The sequence below is a fragment of the Kogia breviceps genome, chromosome 13, assembly GCF_026419965.1.
Source record: "Kogia breviceps isolate mKogBre1 chromosome 13, mKogBre1 haplotype 1, whole genome shotgun sequence".
NCBI classification, from domain to species: Eukaryota; Metazoa; Chordata; class Mammalia; order Artiodactyla; family Physeteridae; genus Kogia; species Kogia breviceps.
In genome coordinates this window covers 32,070,417-32,095,823 of record NC_081322.1, presented here as the reverse complement: position 1 = coordinate 32,095,823, position 25,407 = coordinate 32,070,417, and the positions used below count along the sequence as shown (strand labels likewise).

At 36.9% G+C, this 25,407-nt stretch overlaps 1 protein-coding gene across 5 annotated transcripts in view; it reads left to right on the top strand.

Annotated features, from left to right (window-relative positions):
* FBXL4 (F-box and leucine rich repeat protein 4) overlaps positions 1-12,834 on the top strand; it is a 71,110-nt gene extending 58,276 nt beyond the window's left edge. For all 5 annotated transcript variants that reach the window (XM_067011507.1, XM_059083683.2, XM_059083682.2 and 2 more), the window contains 3 exons: positions 3,533-3,604; positions 7,346-7,658; positions 12,284-12,834. In XM_067011507.1, coding sequence (XP_066867608.1) covers positions 3,533-3,604; positions 7,346-7,658; positions 12,284-12,447 — 549 coding nt within the window. In that variant the 3' untranslated portion in view covers positions 12,448-12,834. The remainder of the gene's footprint in view (positions 1-3,532; positions 3,605-7,345; positions 7,659-12,283) is intronic.
* The last annotated feature ends 12,573 nt before the right edge of the window (positions 12,835-25,407 follow it).

Below are 25,407 nucleotides of genomic sequence, written 5' to 3'. Positions count from 1 at the left end.
TAATAAATTTCCTTGTAACAAGTAGAGGCAATAATAATTCTCTATAACTTAATAGTTATCCATTGGATTTTGAGGCTGCTGAACAGGGTTAGTAGGTAAATTTTAGGTTGAATATAAAAGGATTCTTTATTTCTTTTTTAAAAATATTTATTTATTTATATTTTGGCTGCGTCAGGTCTTAGTTACATCACGGAGGCTCTTCATTTTGATGCATGGGCTTCTCTCTAGTTGTGGCATGCGGGCTCAGTAGTTGTGGCACGCAGGCTCTCCAGTTGTGGTGCACTGGCTTAGTTGCCCAGCAGTATGTGGGACCTTAGTTCCCCAACCAGGGATCAAACGGGAATCCCCTGCATTGTAAGACGGATTTTTAATCACTGGACCACCAGGGAAGTCCCCAAAGGATTCTTTCTTTATGAACATAAATCCTACTACCAGGTGCCAGCTTCACCTAGAGTGTGTTTTGAAAATTGTGTAAAAGAAATTAACATGGAGCCAGTCACTTCTTAGTGACTCCAGTTCCACAGTGATTTAAATAAGGTTGGCCTTTGTTTAAAAATTGCAGACTCATTTGAAAATGAATCTGCTGCATTGCATTATTAAAGCTGCTAACTATTTAAATTGTGTTTTAATTTTATAGAGCTACTCTTGTGCTTATGTTGAATTTTACAGGTCTAACCAGCAGAATTTGTCAGTTTGGGAAGCTAAAACATATCTTAAGTCTTAAGTAAGAGGTTCATAAAATTGTTCAGTTTTTATTTCTGAATACCTTTTTTTGTAGTACGCTTAATATAAGTTTAATCCATCTATATGTGTGTCCTACAAGGGTAAAAGTGATGCAAGTACTTGTTAAGGTAGAATTGTTTTCTTAAGTTGGGGGTAGGCGAATTCTTTCTGCGGAGGGCTGGATAGTAAATATTTGGGGCCTTGCAGGCCATATGGTCTCTGTCATAACTACTCAGCCCTGCTGTTGTAGTGTGAAAACAGCTATAAACAATACATAAATGAATGGGTGTGCCATGTTCCAATAAAACTTTATTTACAAAAACAACCAATGGGCTGCATTTGGCCCATGAGCAGTATTTTCTCAACTGCTCTAAATCACTGAGACTGTGGTGGTCTCTAAAATCAGGTCATTTTATGTCTGGAAGTGAAGAGGTAGTTTCTCCTTTTTGCTTTAGCGTCAATAGTAGTACTTTAATTCTTAATACTAATAGCATAGAGAAAGAAGATACTAAAGATATTCTAGGAGGACATTGGTTAACTGGATTTGGAGAGATTGCAAGCTGATCTATAGATGTGTGCTCTATACCTGGGTACTCCCACAGTCTCTGGCTTATCATGAGCTCTGCTGGAGAAAGTCAGGAAACTGTTAACTTGTGCTTGCTCACCTCTGTGCTACCAGTCAACCCTTTTATTTATCTCTTTTTGACTCTTTGTTACATTCCTCACAGCATCCCTAAGGATAAGGTCATTCTTATCCCCGTATAGCTTGGTCTCAGCGTTTGATCTCACATCTCGTATTTAGCAAAGATGTGTGGTACTCAATATGAATCTCTTACGTTCTATGTTAGTTCCTTTTTTAAGGTAGGAATGAAAAATGATAATTCTACTACTAAATGAATTTTTAATTCTCAATTTAATATGCAGACTGTGTAAGTTATTGTAAAATATTTGCCTGAATAAGTATAATAGTCCATGGATTCCTCTTCTACGACTTGAAATTCCTCCAGATTGCATCTACCCTTACCTAGGTGTTTTCTAGATACATAATTATGAGAATGTTAATTCAAAAGTGATCATAATGTATAGTAAAGTTATGTAATTTTCAAGCATGTTTTTAAACCCTGAGTCATGATAAAGGTCCCTTCTGAGAAAGTATGTGAATGGATGGAGGGATACACAAATAGAGTAGATAAGCAAAGAAGGCAAAATGCTAAGATTTGATAAATCTGAGTTGTGACTACATGGGTGTTTATTGTCTTGGACTCTATACTTGTCTGCATATTTGAGGTTCCTCACTGTAAGTAATTTAAAAATAAATGACCAAACAATTTCCATGAATCATGAATGAGGTGTATGTATATGTAATTTTTTTTAATTTAAAATTTCTTATCCACAAGAATATATGGGATCCTCTCTAAAAATTCTCTACTATGTTCTGGATCTTGCTCCAGGAAAATCTTATAAAACAACCTTGTGATAAGATCTGGTACTTTAATAAAAACAAACCTAATGTCATTTTCCCATCAGTAAGTTAAAATAGCTAAGTATTATGGAGAATCTGAAACTTATCTTCATATACCTCTTCTGATGTCAACATTCTGAGAGCTACATGGCATTGTCTTATAAATGTTATAAGTTATGTTGAAACTTTAGTATAAAATCAATATAAACTTTTTTTTTGCTTAAATTTTTAAAAATGCACAACAGTGAATCAATTAGTCTTAAGTTTAGTACCAATCTAGGGCCTATTATAACTACTATTATTTTATTTTTGCCCTAAGTTTATTTTAAATGAAGTACTTTGTTACTTTATTTTCTCAATAAGAATCTGAATAAATGTTTTGTGTTGTCATTGGCACATTCTTCAGTCCCTCCCCAACTGATAATTTTTTCATTTCTGAACACTTGGCATAGATTAAACAGAGGCTGTATAATATCATCTTAATTTTGGTAGATATGATTTATTTAGTTCAGATGTTTAGAAAGTTTGCCACATGTTTGAGTAGTATTTTTTTTAATTTATAAAAGGAAAAACTAGAAATCTGAATGCTTTGCATTGCTCGTTTTTAAATTTTTCATGGCAGGCACGTCATCAACTGAAACTTTTACTGTTCAGAGGTATTTCAGGAACCATGATTATGTAGCAGTCTCGGACACCTTTGGGTTTCTTTAGTGGTGAGACCGTTTCCATTGCACAGGATGGATGGGCTGAAATGGCAGGAACATGACTAGAAAGTGCATGTTTCAGTCAGCATGTTGCTAGTGACAGGTGCTCGATGGTTGTTGGGATCCTTGTCAACAAAGAGAATTCTCTGACATTAAAGTCACCGGCTCAATCCTGATTTGGGGTGGCTATTGGCAGTTCCATCAGCCTTGCAGCTGATCAGTGAATGTCAGAGCTGCCGCTATTCTACAGTTTGTCACCAACCCTTGGTGCTTTTTTTTTTTGGATGGAGGGAGGGATGGTTTAGCTTGTCTTCTTCAGTCTTCACCAGGCTTTCAAATCGCTTACGTTTGCAAAATGCTCTGAGAGGTCATAGGGAATATAGGTGTCTTTAGGGCATGCAAAATCATATACAGAGTGACGACTTACTACGTGGAGGCGAGTGATGATTACCTTGACTCCAAGCCAATCAATGGTGTGAACACCTGGGGACTCATTAAATGGCATTTGTGGTATTTGTAACCGAGGTTTTGAGCTCTGTTTCAGGAAAAGCAGTGACAGCCTTTAATGTCTAATTGACCTCTTCTCTTTGTTTCACTTTCTTGTCCTTTCCTCATTTGCCTCTGATGTGGTTCCTGATGGCAGCAAACAGCCCTGCTCAGCGTTTTGAACTTCTGTTCAGAGCTTCAGCACCTCAGTTTGGGTAGTTGTGTCATGGTAAGTATTTGAAAATTCTTTATTCTCAATTGCTGCTTCTCGTTTTCTTCCCATGGGTGACTTTTATCCTGACCCTCCCCACACCCACCCACAGCTTTTCAGGTTTACGGATAACTATGTGCAACCCGCTTTAAAACATTTTTCTTAAATGGGAGAATTTGTCTTTGAAGCATTGACATTATTTATCTGGGAGAACAAGAAAAGAAGTATAGTGTGCTGCAAACAGTGTGCTTCTGCCTCAAGCCAGATGTTATCTCACGCAAGCTATTTAACTCTCTGGGCTTCTTTACAAAGTAATATATCAATCATACCCAAATGCCAGTAGTCTGGTAAGTTTTTCACAAAGCTAATTTTAGTTTTGGAGTCCAGAGATTATTTTCTGGAAATGCTGATGATAGTAGATAGGTTTATTTTGTTTGTTTTACTGTCCTTACTGAGTAAGATGAAAAGATGGACACCAACCTATGTTGGAACTAATTTTTCTGAAACATTACTGGTCTGTGAAATCCAAAAGCCTAGGGACTGTTGGAATAAATAAGCTTGAAAGTCCTTTCAGATATAAAATTATAATTTATATGTCATTGGAAGAGTTCATGGGATGAATTAAATGTTTTTCAACTAAATTACATGGTTAATAAGTAAGACTGACACTCAAGGGACAATAGACCTCTGTATGTGCGCGTGTGTGCACACGTGTGAGCCTGTGTGCGTGTGCGGGCATGCACACTCCCAGGAAATGCATCTCCCAATATAACTGACTGTGGAGCGATCCATTCCTCTTTATTTTCTTACCTGCCCCCCCATACCCAAAGCAGATTCAGGAGATCCTAAACCATTCCAGTTTTGCATCCACTTATTAGGAAGACCTGAATAAGCAGGATGGTTGCAAGATCAGAGAAGTTTTCAGGCCTTATTAAACCCCATGTAGGGGCTCAGGCCTAACACGGTCTCTGGAAACAATCTGAGAGCCCACTAACTCAGCATTAGGTTTCCCTTCTGGTCAACTTTTTATGTTAGTAAGCCATTTCATGGGCTTCTGTTGGGTCCTTCTAGTGGCTCTTCTAGATGGGCTCAGTGACACTCCATGGCACTTTGTGACAATACACCAACCAATTACTGTCACTTGTCACTTTGCTTATTGATAGCCTGCCTTCTTTTGATTGGTAAGGACCCTGCTTTGTCTTTGGCCAGAGGTATCTTATTCTGCCTGTTAATTACCTCCCCATAACCTAGAGCAGCATTCTCTAGAAAAGCAGGCCTCTAATCACAGACATTTTAGAGTTGGAATTATGTATGTTTATAGTTGGAATTTGGTGTAGTTGAGGTCAGCATTTTCCAAAGTTGACCTATGGAACATTAGTCCTAAAAGATATTCAAGTTAAAAAGTTGTGTATTGTAGGGGGAAAGAAGGGGGAATAGGAATTCTGGGTCTAAATTAGGAAACGATGCTCCTATTTCCTCCCCCTGGAGTTTTCAATGGTATGTCCTACAATAAAGAAACGGTTTGCCTTTGCTTAAACCAGTGTTTTCCAACTTTACCTGACTAATGAATGCATTTTTTCATGTTACATCTATTAGTATGAAATATGGTATGGGAAATGCTACTTTAGATAAATAGGCTATTTTTAAATTAAAGTATGTAGTTACCAGTATTGTTACAATTGATATTTATTTGCCAGGAAATGAAGTTTTAAGGACTTGACATTCAAAGTTCAGACATACTGCTAATATTGCTGATACTGCTAATAACGCGATGATTGAAACATTTCATACTTGTCACAGAAGTACTGTTCTTCACAGCAGGTCTGGGTTCACCGGGACAGTAACACAGACAGCTCTTGGTTGATACTTTAATACCATGTTTATTTCAGTTTCTTTCCTGTCAGCTGACCAAAAGGCAGGATGATTCATTTGATATTTTATTTTTATTTTTTTTATTTTTTATTATTTTTTTGGTGATACGCGGGCCTCTCACTGTTGTGGCCTTTCCCGTTGCGGAGCACAGGCTCCGGACGCACAGGCCCAGCGGCCATGGCTCACGGGCCCAGCCGCTCCGCGGCATGTGGTATCTTCCCGGACCGGGGCACGAACCCGTGTCCCCTGCATCGGCAGGCGGATTCTCAACCACTGCGCCACCAGGGAAGCCCCTGATATTTTATTTTTGACTATCAAAATAATAGCAATCAGAATCATGGGTTTTGGAAAGTTTTTAAATTGCTTCTTTCCAAAGAAGCTAACTGGCTGCACTCATGATCAAAGCTACAGTTTTGTGTTGTTTGGGTCCAGTCACTTAAGAAGATAGTTGTATTTACCCAAATCGATTTCTCGTGGTCTTCTGCGTGATTGTTCCTGAAGAACCTTAGAAATCATCACCACTGTGTCTAATCTGTCAGCTCTTTGGTTCTGACTCAAAATATAGCCCCCAACCTGTCCACTTCTCCAATGCCACTGCTTCACCTTAATCCAAGACCCGGCATCTCTCCTCTGTGCTAGTGCAGGCCTCTTCACTGGGCTTCCTCCTCCATTCATACCCACCTTAGACCATCCTCCAGAGTCCGGAGGGGTTTTTGTTTTAACGTGAATCATATTTGTTTCAAACCCTCCATTGATCTCCTTAGAGTTAAAATAAAAATTCAAAGGCTTTCACGGCCTGATGGCCTGGCCCCTGCGTAGCTCTCTGGCTTCACAGCCTGCCCTCTCTCTCACCCTCCTTGGGCCGTGTACCCATCGTATTTCTGTTCCTTGAATGAGCCGCGCTCATTCCCAGAGACCCCGGCAGCCACCACTCCCTCCCTCAACCTCTGCCACTCTAATCACTCTCATGTCACCCTGTTTTATTGTTTTACTTATCACTCTCTGAATTTATTTTACTCATTTATTTGTCTATGTCTTTGCAAGAAATGTGAACACAATCGTGTTTTTTTTTTTGATTCACTGTTGCTCCTAGTATCTGGAGTGATGCTGGCACATCGTAGGTGAAAATATGAATAAACAAATGAACAAAAGGAAGTAATCATTGGAAATGTTTGCTGTTTTGTTTCCTTTTGACTTCTGATGATAATGCTGATACCTGATTATAACAAAATCAAATGAAACTCCTAAAAGAATCTGTTTAAAGAAACATTATTAAAACATTCAAAGCCCATGAACTGAAATGTTTAAATTCTTGAATAGTAGAAGCTTATCCCATGATCATGAGGTAAATCATTGGACACCTCCAATAACTGACAGCAGCTAACTTATCACAATCTAAATTATTTTTCAGGTTGCATTTTCAGTCCCCAAATGCCTCATTTAACCCAAAACTAGTATCCTTATTAGTACCATCAGCATATTCACTTACTATTTTAGAGCCTAGCTAAGTGCATACCTTTATCAGGGAGATCTTCCATATATCAAAGTAGCAACAGCACGGTCAAAATGGGAGACATACAAGGACAATACATAATCCTCAAATTCTTTAAGAGGGACTGAGGATTTCAGACTGCTTTGGGATTTAATTCATTAACGTCCTCTGTCTGGAATTCTGTTAAATGGATTTTTAAGTAAGTGATTACTCTCGCTGTTTAACGAAACCGTGGCAGATCTGTGAGATGAGTGGGCAGATCTGTATTAATGACACTGTGGGTATGTTTGCACAGAAGCAAACAACAGGAGATGATTAAGAATGCTTTAACATGCTCAAAACAGTTTGTGTTTCTGAGCATAATGTGGGAAAGATTGAAATTATTTGATTTCCAGATTGAAGACTATGACGTGATAGCTAGCATGATAGGAGCCAAGTGTAAAAAACTCCGGACTCTGGATCTGTGGAGATGTAAGAACATTACTGAGAACGGGATAGCAGAGCTGGCTTCTGGGTGTCCACTTCTGGAGGAACTTGACCTCGGATGGTGCCCTACTCTGCAGAGCAGCACCGGCTGCTTTGCCAAACTGGCACGCCAGCTTCCAAACTTGCAGAAACTCTTTCTTACAGCTAACAGGTCTGTGTGTGACACAGACATTGAAGAACTAGCATGTAATTGTACCAGATTACGCCAACTGGACATATTAGGTAAGGATACAGTCTATAAATTTCTTTTAAAGCCTTGACATAAAAACTAACGTCAAACTTTTTATAGGGAGAAAAAAAATTCTTGGATACAATAAAGATGTTGTCCTGATAATTTTAACTGTACTTAAGTAAAAGAGTGAGGGCAGTAACAGAATTTTATAGTTGAACCTATCAGAAAGCTCTAAATAACCATAATTCTTGGTCTAGTAAGAAGAGTGAGAATTTGTGTGAGCTGTGTTCTCTGTTATTATTGACAGATAAGAAATTAATCCGTTTGTATAATGAATTCAAGACACACACACATACACACATATGGCTTCTTGATGTTAAATTCTTGATTAAGGAATATTGTGAAATTTCCATCCCTGATGATTCTAGTTTTTAGTAATAGTTCTACCCTAAGGCAGAGTTATTGAAAATCCTTCCCAGGGCTGGGATTTCTTGTGTCTTTTTTGCCATTTCTCACAGTCAGAAACCCTGTGATATTTTGTTACTTCTGACATTGGCCAGAAGTGCTAACAATGCCATGGTTATAATTGCCCACACAGTGGTGAACCCAAATAGCACTTGCACTGTGTTGCTAGTAATCTATTAATACAAATAGATTAGTCCTTGAAGTGCTAATTATATCCTTTACTGTTTATTCAACATTCAACCAAAGGGAAACCTGAAGATTTTCAACACTTACGTTTGTAGTTTCAGTTAAAATCTTTCCACAGTCCAGGCTTATGGTACATTTGTAGATGTTGCTTATATAGTTGCATGTTACTTATTCAAGTTCCTTGTAGGCAAAAATTCTTGCTTAAAAATTTAGGAAGGGAAAATTAGGCATATGTGATTAACAGATACAAACTACTATATATAAAATAGGTAAGCAACAAGGATATATACACTGGAATTATATCAAGTATCTTATAATAACCTATAATGGAATATAATCTGCAAAAATTACTGAATCACTGTGCTGTACACCTGAAGCTAACACAATATTGTAAGTCAACTGTACTTCAATAAAAATTAATAAAATTTTAAAAATCAATAAAAACAGTTGACTAAAAAAAAAAACCTTAGGGAGAAATTTTTGCCTATTATATGCACACTTTAGGCTACATACTTCATCTGTGTTATATTCTCCTTAATCTTCATTGCTCAGGAAGCGCTGGGTATCATTGTCTTTTCATAGATGAGGATACTGGAGCCAGCAGTTAATATGTGGCAGAACAAGGGTTCACATACAAGGGTTTTGTCTCCACAGTCAGTACTGTCTTTTCAAAACGCCACACCACTTACCTTGCTTGTTTCTTTGCCTGCCTATCTACCTTCCCCCTTGAATTAGCCTAGACTTTTTAAAAATAAAGTAATTATTTTGAAACATTCAAGAAAAAGTCATGAGTTCACAGGGACAATGAGGAAAGGCAGTCAAGGGCCTTTTAAAATGATCACTAATTGCGTCAGGCTTCACTTCAGAGGATGGTGCTACTGTTGTTTAAAATCTAGTTTACAATTCTCCCTCCAAAAAACCCTCAAATAAACCCAAAAAGCATACACTAGAGATGGAGAGTAGCCAATATCTGAAAGAGATGCTACCAAAGAAGTCGGTAACACTGATCCCCAAACAAAAGCACAGTTGTGATGAACAGTGGGTTCAGTTGTCAGGTGGCCTAAGTTTGGTCTATAAATGTATGAATTACTTGACAGAGACGTAAAAGAAAAGCAGGTACAAAGTATAATGACTTCTTTTTGAAGACATTTGTGACTTTCATGAGCATAAGAGCAAGGCAGTATCATTATTTATTATGTCAAATCTAATTACCGATGCAAGATGACTGTCATGTGAATATATTGGAACATCTTATTTCAAATATAAAGAGCACAGTAAAAAGTAATATCACTAGTAGTCAATAATTAATATTGTTAACAACAACCTGACTATGTGCTTTATACTGTTCTGAGCATATATTAACTGGTTTAATCATCACCACAACCTTATGAAGTAGATATTATTATTAGCCACAGAGGAGGAAATGGGTGGAAATAGGTTAAGTGACTTGCCCAGGGCTCATAACTAGTAAGGAAGCTGGACTTGAACGAGAGTCTATGCTTCTAACCACTGTGCTATATTTTCTTTACTTTTATTGTTGTTTTGTGGTTTCCTTTCATGGTTTAGTGTTAGAATCCTTTTTTTTTTTTAAAAAGGATTCTTAGTTAAACCATGCTGATATTCATTATTTTATTTGTCATTTTGTGATTAGCACATATGAATGTTAAGTGGCATATCTTCGTCATACTAAACATACTTATCGATCAGTACAAAGCTGAATAAGATACAGTCCCTGTCTTCAGGAGTTGAAAATCTAGCAAGAAGGAATAAAACAAGCATATAAATAAGTGTAGTGCAAGCCAGAAGCAAGTCCACTTTGATGGAGCTCAAAGAAAAGAGAGTATATGTATGATCAGAGAAATAAGGAAAAGCCTAATTTAAAAGGCTAATAGATATTTGAAAGGTATCCTTAAAAAGTGAGCAGGAAATTGGGGGAGAAGGGCATTTTAGGCAGAATGAATAGCATGAAGCAAAAGCAAAGGTGTTAAAAGTACAGAATATCTTCAGAGAATAGGCAGTCTGATTTGATCTAGAATGTTGGTATAAGGGAGGGTATCATGGAGAGTTTTGGACACCAGGATGAGGAGTTTGCACAAGATTAAACAAGGAAGAGGTTTTACTGGGTTTTAATTAGGGATATGAGTGATACATTTAGAGCTGTGTTTTAGGAATACTTATCTGAAAATGAGTAGTAGGTGAATTGGAGAAGGAAGAAATGAAAATCAAAGAGATTAGCTTCAATAATCCATCTCACGAGGGTCTACACCAGGGTGATGGCACTGGGCAGTTAACCACCATTCCTTCATTTTTGCATTCATTACACACTTATTGAGCATATACTGTGTTTGGCATTATTTTAAACACTGGAGATACTCAGTGCCCTGAAGGAGCAAGCTGACTGAAAACAGAATTGTGTCCTAAGTGGATAACAAAACAACGGCACAAAGTACCCTGGAAACATAGCACAGGTGACCCTAGCCCAGTTAAATGTTCAATCTCTGACTTCCTTCCCTGGCATTCTCTTAGGCTTTAGGAACTCCTAATTTATCAGGAAACTCAGATTCTAATGACCAAGATTGGCAAATAGAAAAAAGTCACAGCCCTAGGTGAAAAGCTCCACAGAGCCAAATAGCTTAGGTGAGGTTCTCTGATCTTATATAACAGAAACCCCCTCAGGATCACTTAAGCATATGAAAAAGATGATTATTATGAAGATACAGGTGTCCATCTCAGATCCCATGGGTAGAAGCTGGGTATGGTCAAACGTCAGGAGAGACTGGAAAACCATCAAAAGGCGAGGAAGCTTTTTCTCTTTTTCGTTCCTTCTCCTATCCTGCATACTCAGGCCCCTGTCCCTAATCCACACCCTCTGCCACTGTACACTTACAGAGACGTTTGTGTCTGCTTCTCCCTTTGGCTTTGCTTTGTTCTTTTCTTGTCATGCTGGCCATCTCTGTTCCTCTGGGTACACATGGCTAAATATAGCAGCCCTGACCCAGTTTTCCATGTCTTTAGTTCAAGAGATCAAATGGGCACTGGAGGCTTTACTGAATCCCAATTCTAAATTCCCAGGTGAATCTGCATTGGTTTATCACGGGGCCAGTCGCAGCCAGGGTAGCAGTATAGTTACAGCTTCTGGTAGAAGTATAGTTCCTTCTCCCTTCTCATGGCAGGGAGGGGCGAAGAAAGGATTTCTCAGAGAAAAAGGCATAGACCAGTGTTTCAGAACATTTAATCCCCCTCCCAGGTATATGTATATAATACGATTGTGATGATTTTTTTTCTCCCTAGAAAAGCTATAGTTACAACAGATGACATCTTAGAGCCTAGTGATATTTGCTACTTATTGAGTGCCTGCCGTGCATCAAGTGCTTTACATAATTTATATGATTTATAACCCATCTGAATATCCCATAATCACTTCAGATTTAACATGGGCTAAATAGTACTCATCATCCATCATTTGTCTTCCAGTAATGACATTTTATACCTATCACTTACTGTAAAACTTATCGAATTGTGTTGTAGTTATTTGCTTTCAACTCTAGTCAATGAATTCTTTAAGGCAGACACGTGTCTTACTCATCTTTGTATCTCCAGTGCCTGGAACAGAAGTTTCTACAGGGTAGTTGCTCAGTAATCGCACTGCATGGAATTAGAGGTTGAATCATTAAGTATTGCTGTCTGATTTGACCCATGGGTTCAGGAAAATGAGATGTGCAAACAGTTTTGAACTGGGGCGAACAGAAATAGGAAAGTCTGGAGGAGCTGATTGGAAAGGGTAGGAGGTAGGATGAAGATAGAATGGGTAGAGATTGACAAAATTCAGGTCCTAGATACCAATTTGGCTGGGAAATTTTATTTATTTTTAACAGGACTATTTCAATATGATGTCTTGTTTTAAGAAAGGTTTTTAATTTGTAAAAGTCTATTTTAAGTGTATTTTAAATAATAAAAAGGGACTTTTATCAGGATATTATATAAATGTTAGATGATATTTTGTTTGTTTGTTTGTTTTAAACAGGAACAAGAATGGTAAGTCCAGCATCTTTAAGAAAACTCCTGGAATCTTGTAAAGATCTTTCCTTACTTGATGTGTCCTTCTGTTCACAGATTGATAATAGAGCTGTGCTAGAACTCAATGTGAGCTTTCCAAAAGTGTTTATAAAAAAGAGCTTTACTCAGTGACTACATATATGTCTTATAATAAAATTAATGTGTTTTTGTAGGGTTTTGTTTTGGGGTTGGTTTTGTTTAGTTTTTATAATGGTGGGAATATCTTAAGACATTTGTGGATTTTAAAGAGAAATATGGAACTGTCCATTAAACCATTAAATCAGTGATGTAAACAAATGTTTTCACAAAATATTGTAAGCCCTTTCCTTCAAGAATATGTGAGTGGCTCATATTATTTTTGTCTATGTTAATCAGTGATATTATGCTTTAGTCAATAACTACATGTTTAATAAAAGAGTAATATGGAAACATTTTAACTTATTTTGAATGCAGCACTTTGAACAATAAACTATCATGATATTTATGCAAGAATAAAGTTAATTTTTCACACCTCCATGTAAAGATGCCTTATTAATTATAAGCCTTATGACCTGGCCAGTATTTCTTTTGGTATGTACAAAATTGTCAGAGTTGGTTGGAGAAAGAATCCTACTTTTTATCTGTTAAGATTATTTTTTACGTTGATATACTAATTCTTCAACTTGAAAGTTTTCAGTTTTTCCAGTTTTCTTCTGATATATTTATCTATTTTACTACTGGATAATAACAGTAGTAAAATATGGGCATAATCAAGAACAAGAGGTAAACTATTAAATGAAATAGTTTTCCAACTGTTCAGCAGATGCCTTAAAAATTTGCCAGAGGGAAAGATTTAAGACTTCTGAATTATATGTGGATTTTTTTTCTTTTTTCTGTGCCCCGGCACCTTAAATAATGAGAAATCAGCAACCGTGGAGAAAACAAAGCAAACAAACATTGTTTTGTTAAATAGTAAATTGATTTAGTTCTGCTGCTAAGAAAGTAGACAGAAAATATTTTGTGGAATGAAAAGGCAGGGCTGTTTCTAATAGCAAACTGATACTAAATACATAGTTTAACAAAATTTATTTTCCCACACAGGGCAAAATGTTTATTTCCGATATCCACACATCCTAGAGTGATCCCGTAGAACTCTGCTGTCCAATACAGCAGCCAGTAGCCACATGTGGCTATTTTATTTAATTTTAGTTAACTTCAATTTAATTAAAAATTCCATCCCTCAGTTGTACTAGCCACATTTCAAGTATTCAGTAGTTACCTGAAGCTAGTGGTTATCATATTGGACAGCACTACTCTAGAATTTCTTGCTATAAGGTGTAGTCATTTAAGAAAAAGCATATTTGGTTTAAAAATGAGCACAGTTAATATATATCACTAGGAAATTTTTGAGGATACTCTCAATAGTACATATATGAAAGCATTTTACCCCCAAAGTAAAGCTAGTGGATTTATACATATGGAAAATAGTAGGCATACAGTAAATACTTAATGAATAAGAATATATTATTGAATTAAACCATATGTTAAATTTTAAGATTATAAATGTTATAAATTACTAGTAGTACTGTGTTTATTCTTTTATAGAATATAAAGAATGTAATACGTGACATTTAAAATATTACAATAGTGATCCAATCTCCTCCATGTAAGAAGCCATTGTATGAGAGCTGCTATCTTGTTGGTATGCCCCACAATGTCTTCTATTTGATGGCAGAAGCAAAGCGCAGTTGGAAAAGGGCTTGGTTATCCTCTGTTATTAGCTTCATGCATTTGGATTTTCTTTTCACCCAGGAATGTATGTAAACATCTTAAATGTTTTATTCACTGGACCTTTTAGGAGGATGAAATTTATAATTGGACTACCAACTGGGTGAAGCAGTGCTTTTGTCTTAAGCTAACAGCCGCCATTGAGTTAATGCTTACTTTGTGCCGGCACTCTTTCCTGTGTGTTGCATTTACTAACTCACTTAGTCCTCTTAACAACCCTGTAAAATAGATACCATTGCTTACTCCCATTTACAGGTGAGGCAGAGAAAGATTGAAGAACTTACTCACGATCGCATAGCTGCTAGTGGCAGAGCCAGCAGCATACAGACACAAGCCATCCAGCTTTAGAGACAGTGCATTCAGTCCATGCTTTTAAAAGTGTCCAGGTAGTATCTGGTTCTAGAGCAGAGGTCAGCAAAAATTTTCTGTAAAGGGCCAGATAGTAAATATTTTAGGCTTTGTGGGCTAAGAGGCAAAATGGAGATTATTATGTAAGTACTTATGTAACTAACGAGAAAATGAATTTCCACAACATTTTTATTGACAATTCAAAACATAAGAATAATTGAGAACAGTTTTTCGTATTACAGTTCTACTAAGAAGAAGAAAGAAATACTTTGGGGGAGGATAACATTTCACTTAATTGGGATTCAATGTTAATATTTCCTGTCATCAAAATTGATTGTACATATTCATCTGTTAATGTTGATCTATAGTAAGATTTTACATATTTTGTTTTTGAAAAGATCTCTTCATACAGGTAAGTATTGCCAAATACTTACATTAATCCATGAGAAAATGATTTTCAGGGAGCATATTTATCACTTGGAAGGCATTGAAAGAATTCCATTAGGTTCTTTCTTCTCTTGATATTTTTCTTTTAGAATGTTATTACATTGCAGATTACTCACTTCCCAACTCACTTCCTATTTGAGGGTTAGGTGGAAGCTCCTCAATTGCATAATCGAATGGATTTTGACAAATGGGTATTTCCCTTACGCTTGCACTGAGGTCCAGAAAACCCTGCTGGACATCATATCCTTTGAGCTCAGAAAGTATATCTGCTGCCAGTTCATGTGAGCATAGAGCTCCTGCTGCCTATTTTACCTCTGATAGCACAGGAAGTATGTAAAGCAGCTGGACATGACTTCATGATTCAAACAGTGTTAGTTGTCATCAACATTACTGTAGTCTGTTTCACATCTGAGCACTGTTTTGCTGGCTTCACCTCCAGAGCTTCTGATTCAGTAGAATTTTCATTTCTTATGATAGTGAGGTGATGCTCAATGCCGCTCGTCTGAGGGCCACCCTTTGAGAAGCACCGCTCAACAGTTCTTAAGTCGGAAGCTCTTCTCTTAATCCCAGTGAATCCCACCTACAGTGGGAGTAGCTATTCTCATTGTTATTCACTGTTTCAGTTTTTGGTTGCATTCATTTTACAAAGCATTATCAAGGCTGCAACAGAAGCTAAATTACAAAGCCATTCAGTATTCTGTAATACTGGTTGAATGCATTTCTTCTGGTTCCGAAAAATCTCAATATCAGCTCTGATCTCAAAAACTCACAATAAAAGTACCACTGCTTAGCCAACAGACTGTTGTGTGGGAGGGCAAATCAGGATATTCAGCTTCTATATCTGATGAAAAAATAACAGCTGATGACGGTAAGATGAAGTTCACCATTGACACTGCTAGTTCAGTAACAAGATTGAATCATACATATTCCACAGAGTACCTGCAGATGAATAATACAGTAAATAACCATAGGTTTTAAACATTGCATTTTCACAAACTTTGTAAATTTGACCAACTAAGCCCTTGTTTACCCCACACATATTTTTACCACCACAAGTTGTAACACATCTTAGCAGATTCTACTTCAGGTTATACTGAACTCGTGTTTTCTTAACTTCTTAGAAAATATTCTTGTCCGTAATTGTCCTATGCAGACGACTCATAGAAACCAACTCTTCAGTCACTTCAGCCTTGGCATTGACTCATCAAATAAATCACAATAACTAGGCAGTATCAGTAACATCTTTTGACACATCAAGAGCCAAGGAGAACAGCTCAGAATCACTTGCCTTGTTTTTTTATTGACTAATGATGTTGTTCTCAATGTTCTCAATTCTTCGAGCAACTGTTCTTGCCAAAAGGCTAATTTAATAGTCTTAAGCAAGTTTACTTTGGACACATTTCTTTAGCTGATGAATCAAAAACAATTTAATTAACTCACCATTGGTAAATGGCTTTCCTTGCTTGGCTAACAAATGAGCCACTCAGAAACTTACTTTGGCTGTAGCTTTATTTTCATTTTTTAATTTTTGTAAAGAAATTCTGCTGTGATGAGATACCTTGTTTTACATTTTCTAACTTTTCTGGCCACTGCATTCCTATGAATTGAAAATATTGTGGTGAGTGCTTAGTGTGGTAGTTCCACCGTGTATAATATTCTTTCAGAGCAGCTACGGGGTCTTTGCATTTTAGACACAATGCTTTGCTATCGAATTCGATAACAAAATAATCCATACACCTCACTTGAAATCTACTTTTTTGTTGTTCCAACATTATCGGTATGCTCTGGTAATAAAAAATTTTGAAATACTGTGGAATGACAGTATGTGTGGCATTCAAAATGTTGGTAGTAATAACTATCACTACGGTTTGTAACGTGCTGAGCAGTAGTGCAAGATGATGAGAGCACTGCATAGGTCTCTGCTGCTACAGCTCAACTCTGCCATTGTAATGTGGACGGCACCATAGACAACTAAGTGAATACATGTAGCCACGTTCCCATAAAACTCTGTTTCTGAACACCGAAAGTTGAATTCCATGTAATTTTCATGTGTCACAAAATATTCTTTTGATTTATTTATTATAAGCCGTTAGAAAATGTAAAAACCATTTTTAAGTTGCAGTCTGGGTTTGGCTTGTGGACCGAATGTTCAACCTCTGAGGAGATTCTCAGATCAGTTAGTTAACCCAGGTTTGCCCATTCCTAATTTTATAAACCACATTCAAACCCATCCTCAGCTTATAATCTTTCTCATTTTACCATTTAGATTTTAAAATTAAGGACAGTATTTTACTGACTCAGAGAAAACAAAACTTTTTTACCGTAACAAGAATTTTGGATTTTTTTCTTTTTTATTGAGGTATATTTGACAATTTAGAATTGTATATATTTAAGGTATACAATTATTCAATTGATAATTTGATATACATATACATTGTGAAAAAAAAATCACATCCAAGCTAATTAACCTATCTGTCTATTCAGATAGTTAACACGTTTTTTGGGTGGTGCCATTAAGATCTACCCTCTTAGCACATTTCAAGTAAACAGTATTGTTAACTCTAGTCACATTGTTGTACAATAGATCACCAGAACTTATTCATCATGCATAACTGAAACTTGGTACCCTTTGACTAGCCTCTCCCCATTTCTCCCTCCCAAGTCCCTGGTGACCACCATTATACTCTGCTTCTATGAATCTATTTTAGATTCCACATATAAGTGAATCATGTAGTATTTTTCTTATTTTTTTTAATCTGAAAAAAAATTTATTGCTGTCTCTCTGGAAGTGAATCAAGTGGATGTACAGCAGCAAGAAACACAGCATTGAAAATCAGCTATACACCATTATAAAGTAAAAAAAAGAAATACAAAGACAGTGAGAGAGTGAGAAATACTTACAAAATACGTTCAGGGGCTGTGATGCAACATGCACTGACTGCACTAGACCCACAGCTGCATGAGACCTAAGGCTGGACACTCGTGGGGCTGAGAGAATTGGTGTGGATGGGTCAGCAAATGCAGCCCCTTTAGAGTAATACTTCCTGGCCCCCAATTCCATGGATCCCCAAACTCCAGGTGCAGGGGAACCTTCCTACTGAAACATGCATGGGACACAAAGAGGATGGTACATTGTCTGATCGGGAAGAGTTTGGAAAAGGCCCCTCATCTCTTCATCTCCTGGTGCTCGGGTTCTCCCCACTGGCCTCTTTCCTAACAATCTCCCCACTTGGGGAATCCGCACCTTCAACATCCTGTTTTGAACAGTTTGCAATTTGTCCGGAGGATGAAGGGGAAGGGGGGAAACCAATGAGAGACAAGCCCTAGATGTTTGGACAGGCATCATGTAGTATTTTTCTTTCTGTCTGGTTTATTTCACTTAACACAATGTCCTCCAGGTTCATCTATGTTGTTTGCAAATTGCAGGATTTCCTTTTTTTTAAGGATGAATAATATTCTATTTTCTACACCACCTCCCCCACCAACGCACAAACACCATATTTCCTTTATCCATTCATCTATTGACAGACACCTAGGTTGTTTCCATCCTGGCTGTTGTGAATAATCCTGAAATGAATGTAGGGGTGCACTCTTACAGATCCTGGTTTCACTTCCTTTGGATGTATACCCAGAAATGGGACTGCTGCATCGTATGGTAGTTCTATTTTTATTTTTTTGAGGAACTTCCATACTGTTTTTCATAAAGGCCATACCAATTTATAATTCTACCAACAGTGTACAAGGGTTCCCTTAATAAGAGAGAGTATATAGACTATCCATTAAAATTTGAAGCCAGATGACCCATTGTTGCTAGCATTATCAACTGACTTAAATTTTTTTATAATTACCTTAGAATTTTGGTAAGACAAATTATCTTCCCAGTGGCTCATAATAGATGAAAGGTATGCTCCTGACTCTGGGAGCATAATTAAAGGATCCTCTCAATTTAAATGGCTCTGAAATAAGACCCTAGAAATAGACAACATGTAGCAAAACGTTTAGACAGTTAATATTCTTCCTCTCCTTTGGAGTGATTAATTTTGAACCAACATGTAGCAAAGAAAAACATTTCTTTTCAGAAATATTTCTATTTTTTTGTGTTTCCTAGGAATTAGTGACTGAAAACTCATATTTGCAAGTATAATAATACTAACCAAGGAGAGTCAATAAAAATTACATTTGGTTACCATATATATTATTAATGAATGTTTGGCTTTTCATTTTTTACTTTAAGATATAAAAGGATACCTATTACTAACAAAGTAATTTTCATTTTCAAAGCCACTTATCACACGTTTATTGGTGTTGCATGTTAGTTTCCCCCCATTTAGCACATTTAATATTGCTACTTCAGAACTTTTTTTAGCCACTCCAAAAATTTTGTCAGTGACCCTTAACAAAATGTTAGCTATTGCCAAAACACTACTTCTTGCAGTTATGGTTTTATACTTGCAGCCTAGTTCTCTGGAAGTACATTAATGTCAATAAGCAAATGAGGTGATGATTGGCAGCTATAGCTACAAGTCAAAAGGGAAGAGAGAAATTAATCAGAGATTGTTTATTATATGTATTTTATATATTGCTTTATAAATGTGGATAGAGGCCAAGATTTTTCCTTTGGCAGAGCAGAATGTATTTAATGTTTTTGCCTATGAGTCTGAATTTTTGGCTTCAATTTTTGTGCATATGAATACCATTAATTGTCTATTCGATTTTGAAAGGAAAAAGGCTATTATGTCAAAATCGACATTTTTCAGAGGAAGGAAGATTTTTTATCAATGTATTTGGTAAAGTAAATTAGTGCAGTCTTAGCTATAAAATTTTTCCTTAAAAATTTTATAGCTAAGACTGCACTAATTTACTTTAGCAAATACATTGATAAAAAACAGTCATATGATCAGATAAATTGAGTAAATTATGCCAAAGATAAAACAGCTCCGTTATGAATGAGAATCTGTACAGACAACCGACTGAGATGTTTTAAATTTTATTTGTATAAAAATGCTGTTCAGTGGGCTTCCCTGGTGGCGCAGTGGTTGAGAGTCCACCTGCCGATTCAGGGGACACGGGTTCGTGCCCCGGTCTGGGAGGATCTCACATGCCGCGGAGCGGCTGGGCCCGTGAGCCATGGCCGCTGAGCCTGCGCGTCCGGAGCCTGCGCTCCACAACGGGAGGGGCCACAACAGTGAGAGGGCTGCGTACCAAAAAAAAAAAAAAATGATGTTCAGTATCTAATGATTTTTATTGTTCATATTATCCTGTACTTTAGAATAATAAGATAAGCTTGAGTATCTCATTAGCTCACTTTCAAAACTGATCATTTCATGACACTGCTGAATATAATGGAAGGTTTGGGTAAATAGGTTTGTGTCACAGCCTCTATGAAATTAGATGAAAATAAGCCTGGAAGATAAGCTATCATCTATGTGCTGAATGCTAACAATCCATCCTCATGCTATGAAATGACATCAGCTCGGGTCCATTGTAAACTCTAAAATTACATGCATCTGCAATTAAACTGTAAACTGCATTCACACTGTTATTTACTTTATACTTTCTCAGTAGTTACCCCAAATAAGATTTATTTACTTAAAGTTTGTTTAGTTTGTTATTTAAAACAAACCAGGGAATTTCCTGGAGGTCCAATGGTTAGGACTCCACACTTTCACCGCTGAGGGCCTGGGTCAGGGAACTACGGTCCCACCAGGCAAGCAGTGCGGCCAAAATAGTAATAATAATAAAATAAAATAAAACAAAATGAAGTTTGATACAGTGTTTTCCTACTTTTACTTATAAGGTGTCATGTACCTTATTTGCTTTTTGTAGAAGCCAATTCCTTCATTACCAATAAGTTCGTAAGTTGTTCCACAGTTCTTGGTCACACCCAAACTACTTTTAGTGAGCTAGAATGGAATAAATGACACAAGATAAAACACATTCATCTATTCATTTAGTCAGCAGTATATACTGACAACAAAAATGTACTGACATCTGTGCTAGGCAAAGATGTGGCGGGTGGTTACAGAATGTATCTAAACAACCACAGAGCAATTTTCAAAAATGGTTATGTGCAAAGAAAATTTTATGGTGAATAAGCATAGGATACAATGGATTCAACAAAGTTAGGTTTCTTTACTACTGAACTTCAGAACCTTTAATATCTAATGGACACTGTGAAGGTGGGATAGAGTGAAGACTTGTAGTGTTTGCTAATTTTCTGCAGAATACCTGTAAACATTTCTTGGAAACTTTAGTTTCTTAGAGCATAGTTTGGAAAGTGCTGCTAAGCAGCATTATATGGTGTATTATCAAAAGTATTCACTACAATAATTTTTAATATATTTGCTAAAGATTATACATTATAATTTGTTTCTAATAAAAATATTTTTAATTTTTATTTAAGAAGATTAGGAAGTTGACTACATACTTTGATGATATGAATTTTTAAAAAATATTTCTGAGCATGATTACTTTATATTTTGGCCCATAATTTCTAACTCATTTTTTATTCATATATTAGATTTTTAAAATATGTGTTTACTATTGGTTTCCTAAAATCCTGTGAAATATGAATCATGATCTAGTCACTGGAAATGCCTAAAGGAACTGCTCTACCATCTGATTATTTTTAATATTTTAAATATTTAATTCAGTATTAATAACACTGAATGGCAGTAGAATTTCACTGTCAAGTTGCTTTATTTAATATTTGTGCTAGCCCATAAACTAGTCTAATCATCAATTGTGTAGTAATAGAAAAAAGTAGAAATTTTAGATTAACTTCTGATCAGTGACTATTTAAAAAATATTTTATATGTAATATATTTTTTAAAGGTATAGTAACAACAATTCACTATCATCTGTTGCTAAAGTCTTTTAATAAAGGAATGTGGTAATTTATTATGAGAATCTTTTCTTCCCTAATAGATACTTTTATATGAACTCTATTAGATGTTAGATACATATATATACATGTATTTATTTGTCTCACAAAAAATATGTTTATTTTGTTAAACTTTTTTTTTAAGTGGGAAGTTATATTTCAGCAATGTGTTCTATAGAATATTTATGAATTGCTGCTAAGGTTACAACAACACAAGCTAGAGAACTGTTAATACTAACACTCATTCTGACATACCATTCTTCTTATTGGAGATGTTTTTGCTGACAGACAACCCAAATAAAGAACTGATAGTGTTGAAGCCCTGCTAACTTGTTTAAAAGTCTTAAAAATAATTGCACCCAGTAAAACCTAAAATAAATATTTATACATTTTTATAATCAGAAGTGTTTGTAAAGTTGAAAGACCTTTAAATGTGTGTTTTTGGGGGGTTTTTCTTCGTTTTTTATTTTGCGGTACGCGGGCCTCTCACTGTTGTGGCCTCTCCCTTTGAGGAGCACAGGCTCCGGACGCGCAGGCTCAGCGGCCATGGCTCACGGGCCCAGCTGCTCCGCGGCATGTGGGATCTTCCCGAACCGGGGCACGAACCCGTGTCCCCTGCATAGGCAGGCGGACTCTCAACCACTGCGCCACCAGGGAAGCCCTAAATGTGTGTTTTTAGCATGCTTTATCCTTACTGTTTGTCAGCAGTGTCTGACCATGTGTATCTACCCAGAAAAGAGAAACACTATTGACTATTAGATGACTGTTCAGCTTCTGTCTTTTAAAATATCTTCTGATTTCCCATCTATGGGCACTCCTTGCCAAAATCAAGGGTCTCATTTCTTAAGCTGGGTGCATCAGTTTTACCAGTCTCGACTCTGAGTGGCACAGTGCTCCTGGCATATCATCTAGGCTCATGCCTCAGTGCCTTCTGTCCTTCTGAACCTCTGTAACAAGCCACTAGCTCCCGTTGTAACTGTAGCCTTACATCCTCCCTCATTAATCAAATTAGGCCATCTGTTTTTTAATATTTTGAACGTTAAAATGCCAAATGTTAAAGAAGGTGAATTTTTAAGCCCAGTGCTACACTGATAAGTGTTTAAAAACCAACTCTGTGGCAGAGGTGGAAAACCCCTGATTTGTAGTGTTTTCCAATTTTTGTCTATAAGTTCTCCCACTGTGACTGATTTCAAGCTATCAATGTGAAGTTCCTCAAGGCTGAGTTGGGATGAGATGCACACTTTGCTCTTTTGAGTTGTTATGGACTGGCTGTAGTTCACCACTGCTGGATGACGTTATTAAACGTTGATCTCATAATTTCTGAGAAATAGGCATAATAAGCTATTGCTAGTTTTCCCCCAGAGGTGTAATCAAGTGGTCCTTCAAAATCTATGAAATTCTTCCTTGCCATTGGATACGTTGAAAGAATAAAATTCAAAAGCATTTTTTTCTAAATTAATATTCAGTAATCAGTAGGAGAACTAAGAATACTAAGAAGAAAAACTTTGAAAAAACTCACAAGGAGAAGCAAGCTGTTTTTGCTAAGGTAAAACCGACACTGGTCATGTACGTTGATAGAGAGCATTGTGTGTTTGTGGGATTATAATTTTAAAAACCATTTCCCTATATTTCCATGGACTGAAAATTATATCCCCAGATAAATTGTGACATTTCCTTTTCACATGTTGGTGCAATTTTACATTATGAAGTTGTCATGTAGATTCATTACACCTGTTTTCCAGACACAAATGACCATAACTCAAATATGCACCTATCATATATCAACCTCTAAACTACATAAAAAACATCACTAATGTATATGCAAGCACATTGATAAGCTATTTACATGGTTTTGTTATAACAAAGACTCTTGGCTTGGGACCCTAAAATTTTTACTTTTGATATTTTTCTGCCTCAGGTACCAGACTTTTGTCCTGGATATGGAAGTATTTGTGTGCTAGTTTTATCAGGTTGCAATGAATAACAACCTCAAAAATGTCAGTGGCTTTCAATAACGTTTATTGCTCAGTCATGTGGCAAGTTGGCCTCCGTGGGCTGTTGGCTGTGGCTGTCCTTCAAGATGTGGTTCAGGTTCAGGTCTGCCCCACCAGGATCCAGGCTGACAAAGAAGGCCTTACCTGGGGTATGCCCTGTGGTGGCAGAGGGTGTGGATGCCGGAGAACTGGCAGCAACGGGAAATGCATCTAAAAGTGTCTTAAGTGCTCTACGGTAGGTCCTTGTTGGTTACAGGGAACTCTGCTCAGTGTGATGTGGCAGCCTGGATGGGATGGGAGTCTGGGGGAAAATGGATACACATATATGTATGGCTGAGTGCCTTTGCTGTGCACCTGAAACTATCACAACATTGTTAATCGGCTATACTCCAACATAAAATAAAAAGTTAAAAATAAAAAATGAAAGCGTCTCAGTGGATATACTGCTCATCAAGTCTGTTCACATTCTGTCGGACAGAGCAAGTCATGTGACTAAGCCCAGTAGCTAGACAACAAGGCTACTCATCCTGTTGGAGCTATGGTTAAGTCATAGCCCACAGTGTGGGGAACAGATAATTCTGAACAGTGATGCCACAATGTACCACACATACTTGAGCTCACTATGAGTAGGCAGAGGACGTCAAAATTATATGAAAGGAAATAACATCTTAATGTTTAAAAAAAATGTATTACTGATTACATTGGCTTAGGTTCAGGATTTTTAGAAGGATCCTCACTCTGTGTTTCATGTTTTGGAAAATAAAATAAAATTTTCCCAAATATCACTATCACCTAATTTTGTAGGAAATGAAAAGTATGATAAACTCACAGAAATATTCCTAGATAAGTGGTGGTGTAGTAATGGAAATAACAGAGGGGAAACAGGAGTCATGAGACCACAATCTGGACTGTGCTTCTTTTTGGCTGTTAATTCAACTTTTCTGAGTCTCAATTTTCTCATCTGTGAAATAAGAAAGTTGTTCCACAAGTTTCCTAAGGTCATTCTGACTATAAAGCTCTCATTCTAATGCTTTCTTATCATCATCTAATTAACAAAGCATATCCTTCTGCAATTTTTATTATAGTTTAACTCACTGTTTTTAAAAAAAATTATGGCAGAGTGATAGAATTTTAATTTTCTTTTATTCATATTGTGCCCGAATAAAAAACAGATTTGAGACAAAGTAATAGAATGCAATCCTACTTGTTTTTATCTTAATATTTAAACTACTATTCTTCCATTACTCTGAGATTTACTGGTTTAAACATCATTATATATAAGAATCATCTGGAAGCTTGTTTAAAATGTAAATTTCCTGTCCCCAAACCCATGGAGATTCTGAGACTAGATAGAACCCAGAAAACTACATGTTTAAAATTTTTTATTTATTTTTCTTTGCGGTACGCGGGCCTCTCACTGTTGTGGCCTCTCCCGTTGCGGAGCACAGGCTCCGGACGCGCAGGCTCAGCGGCCATGGCTCACGGGCCCAGCCGCTCCGCGGCACGCGGGATCCTCCCAGACCGGGGCACGAACCCGTGTCCCCTGCATCGGCAGGTGGACTCTCAATCACTGCGCCACCAGGGAAGCCCCACAGAAAACTACATTTTGAAGAAGCACCCCAGGTGTCCAAACTAGTCTAAGCAGTACAAATC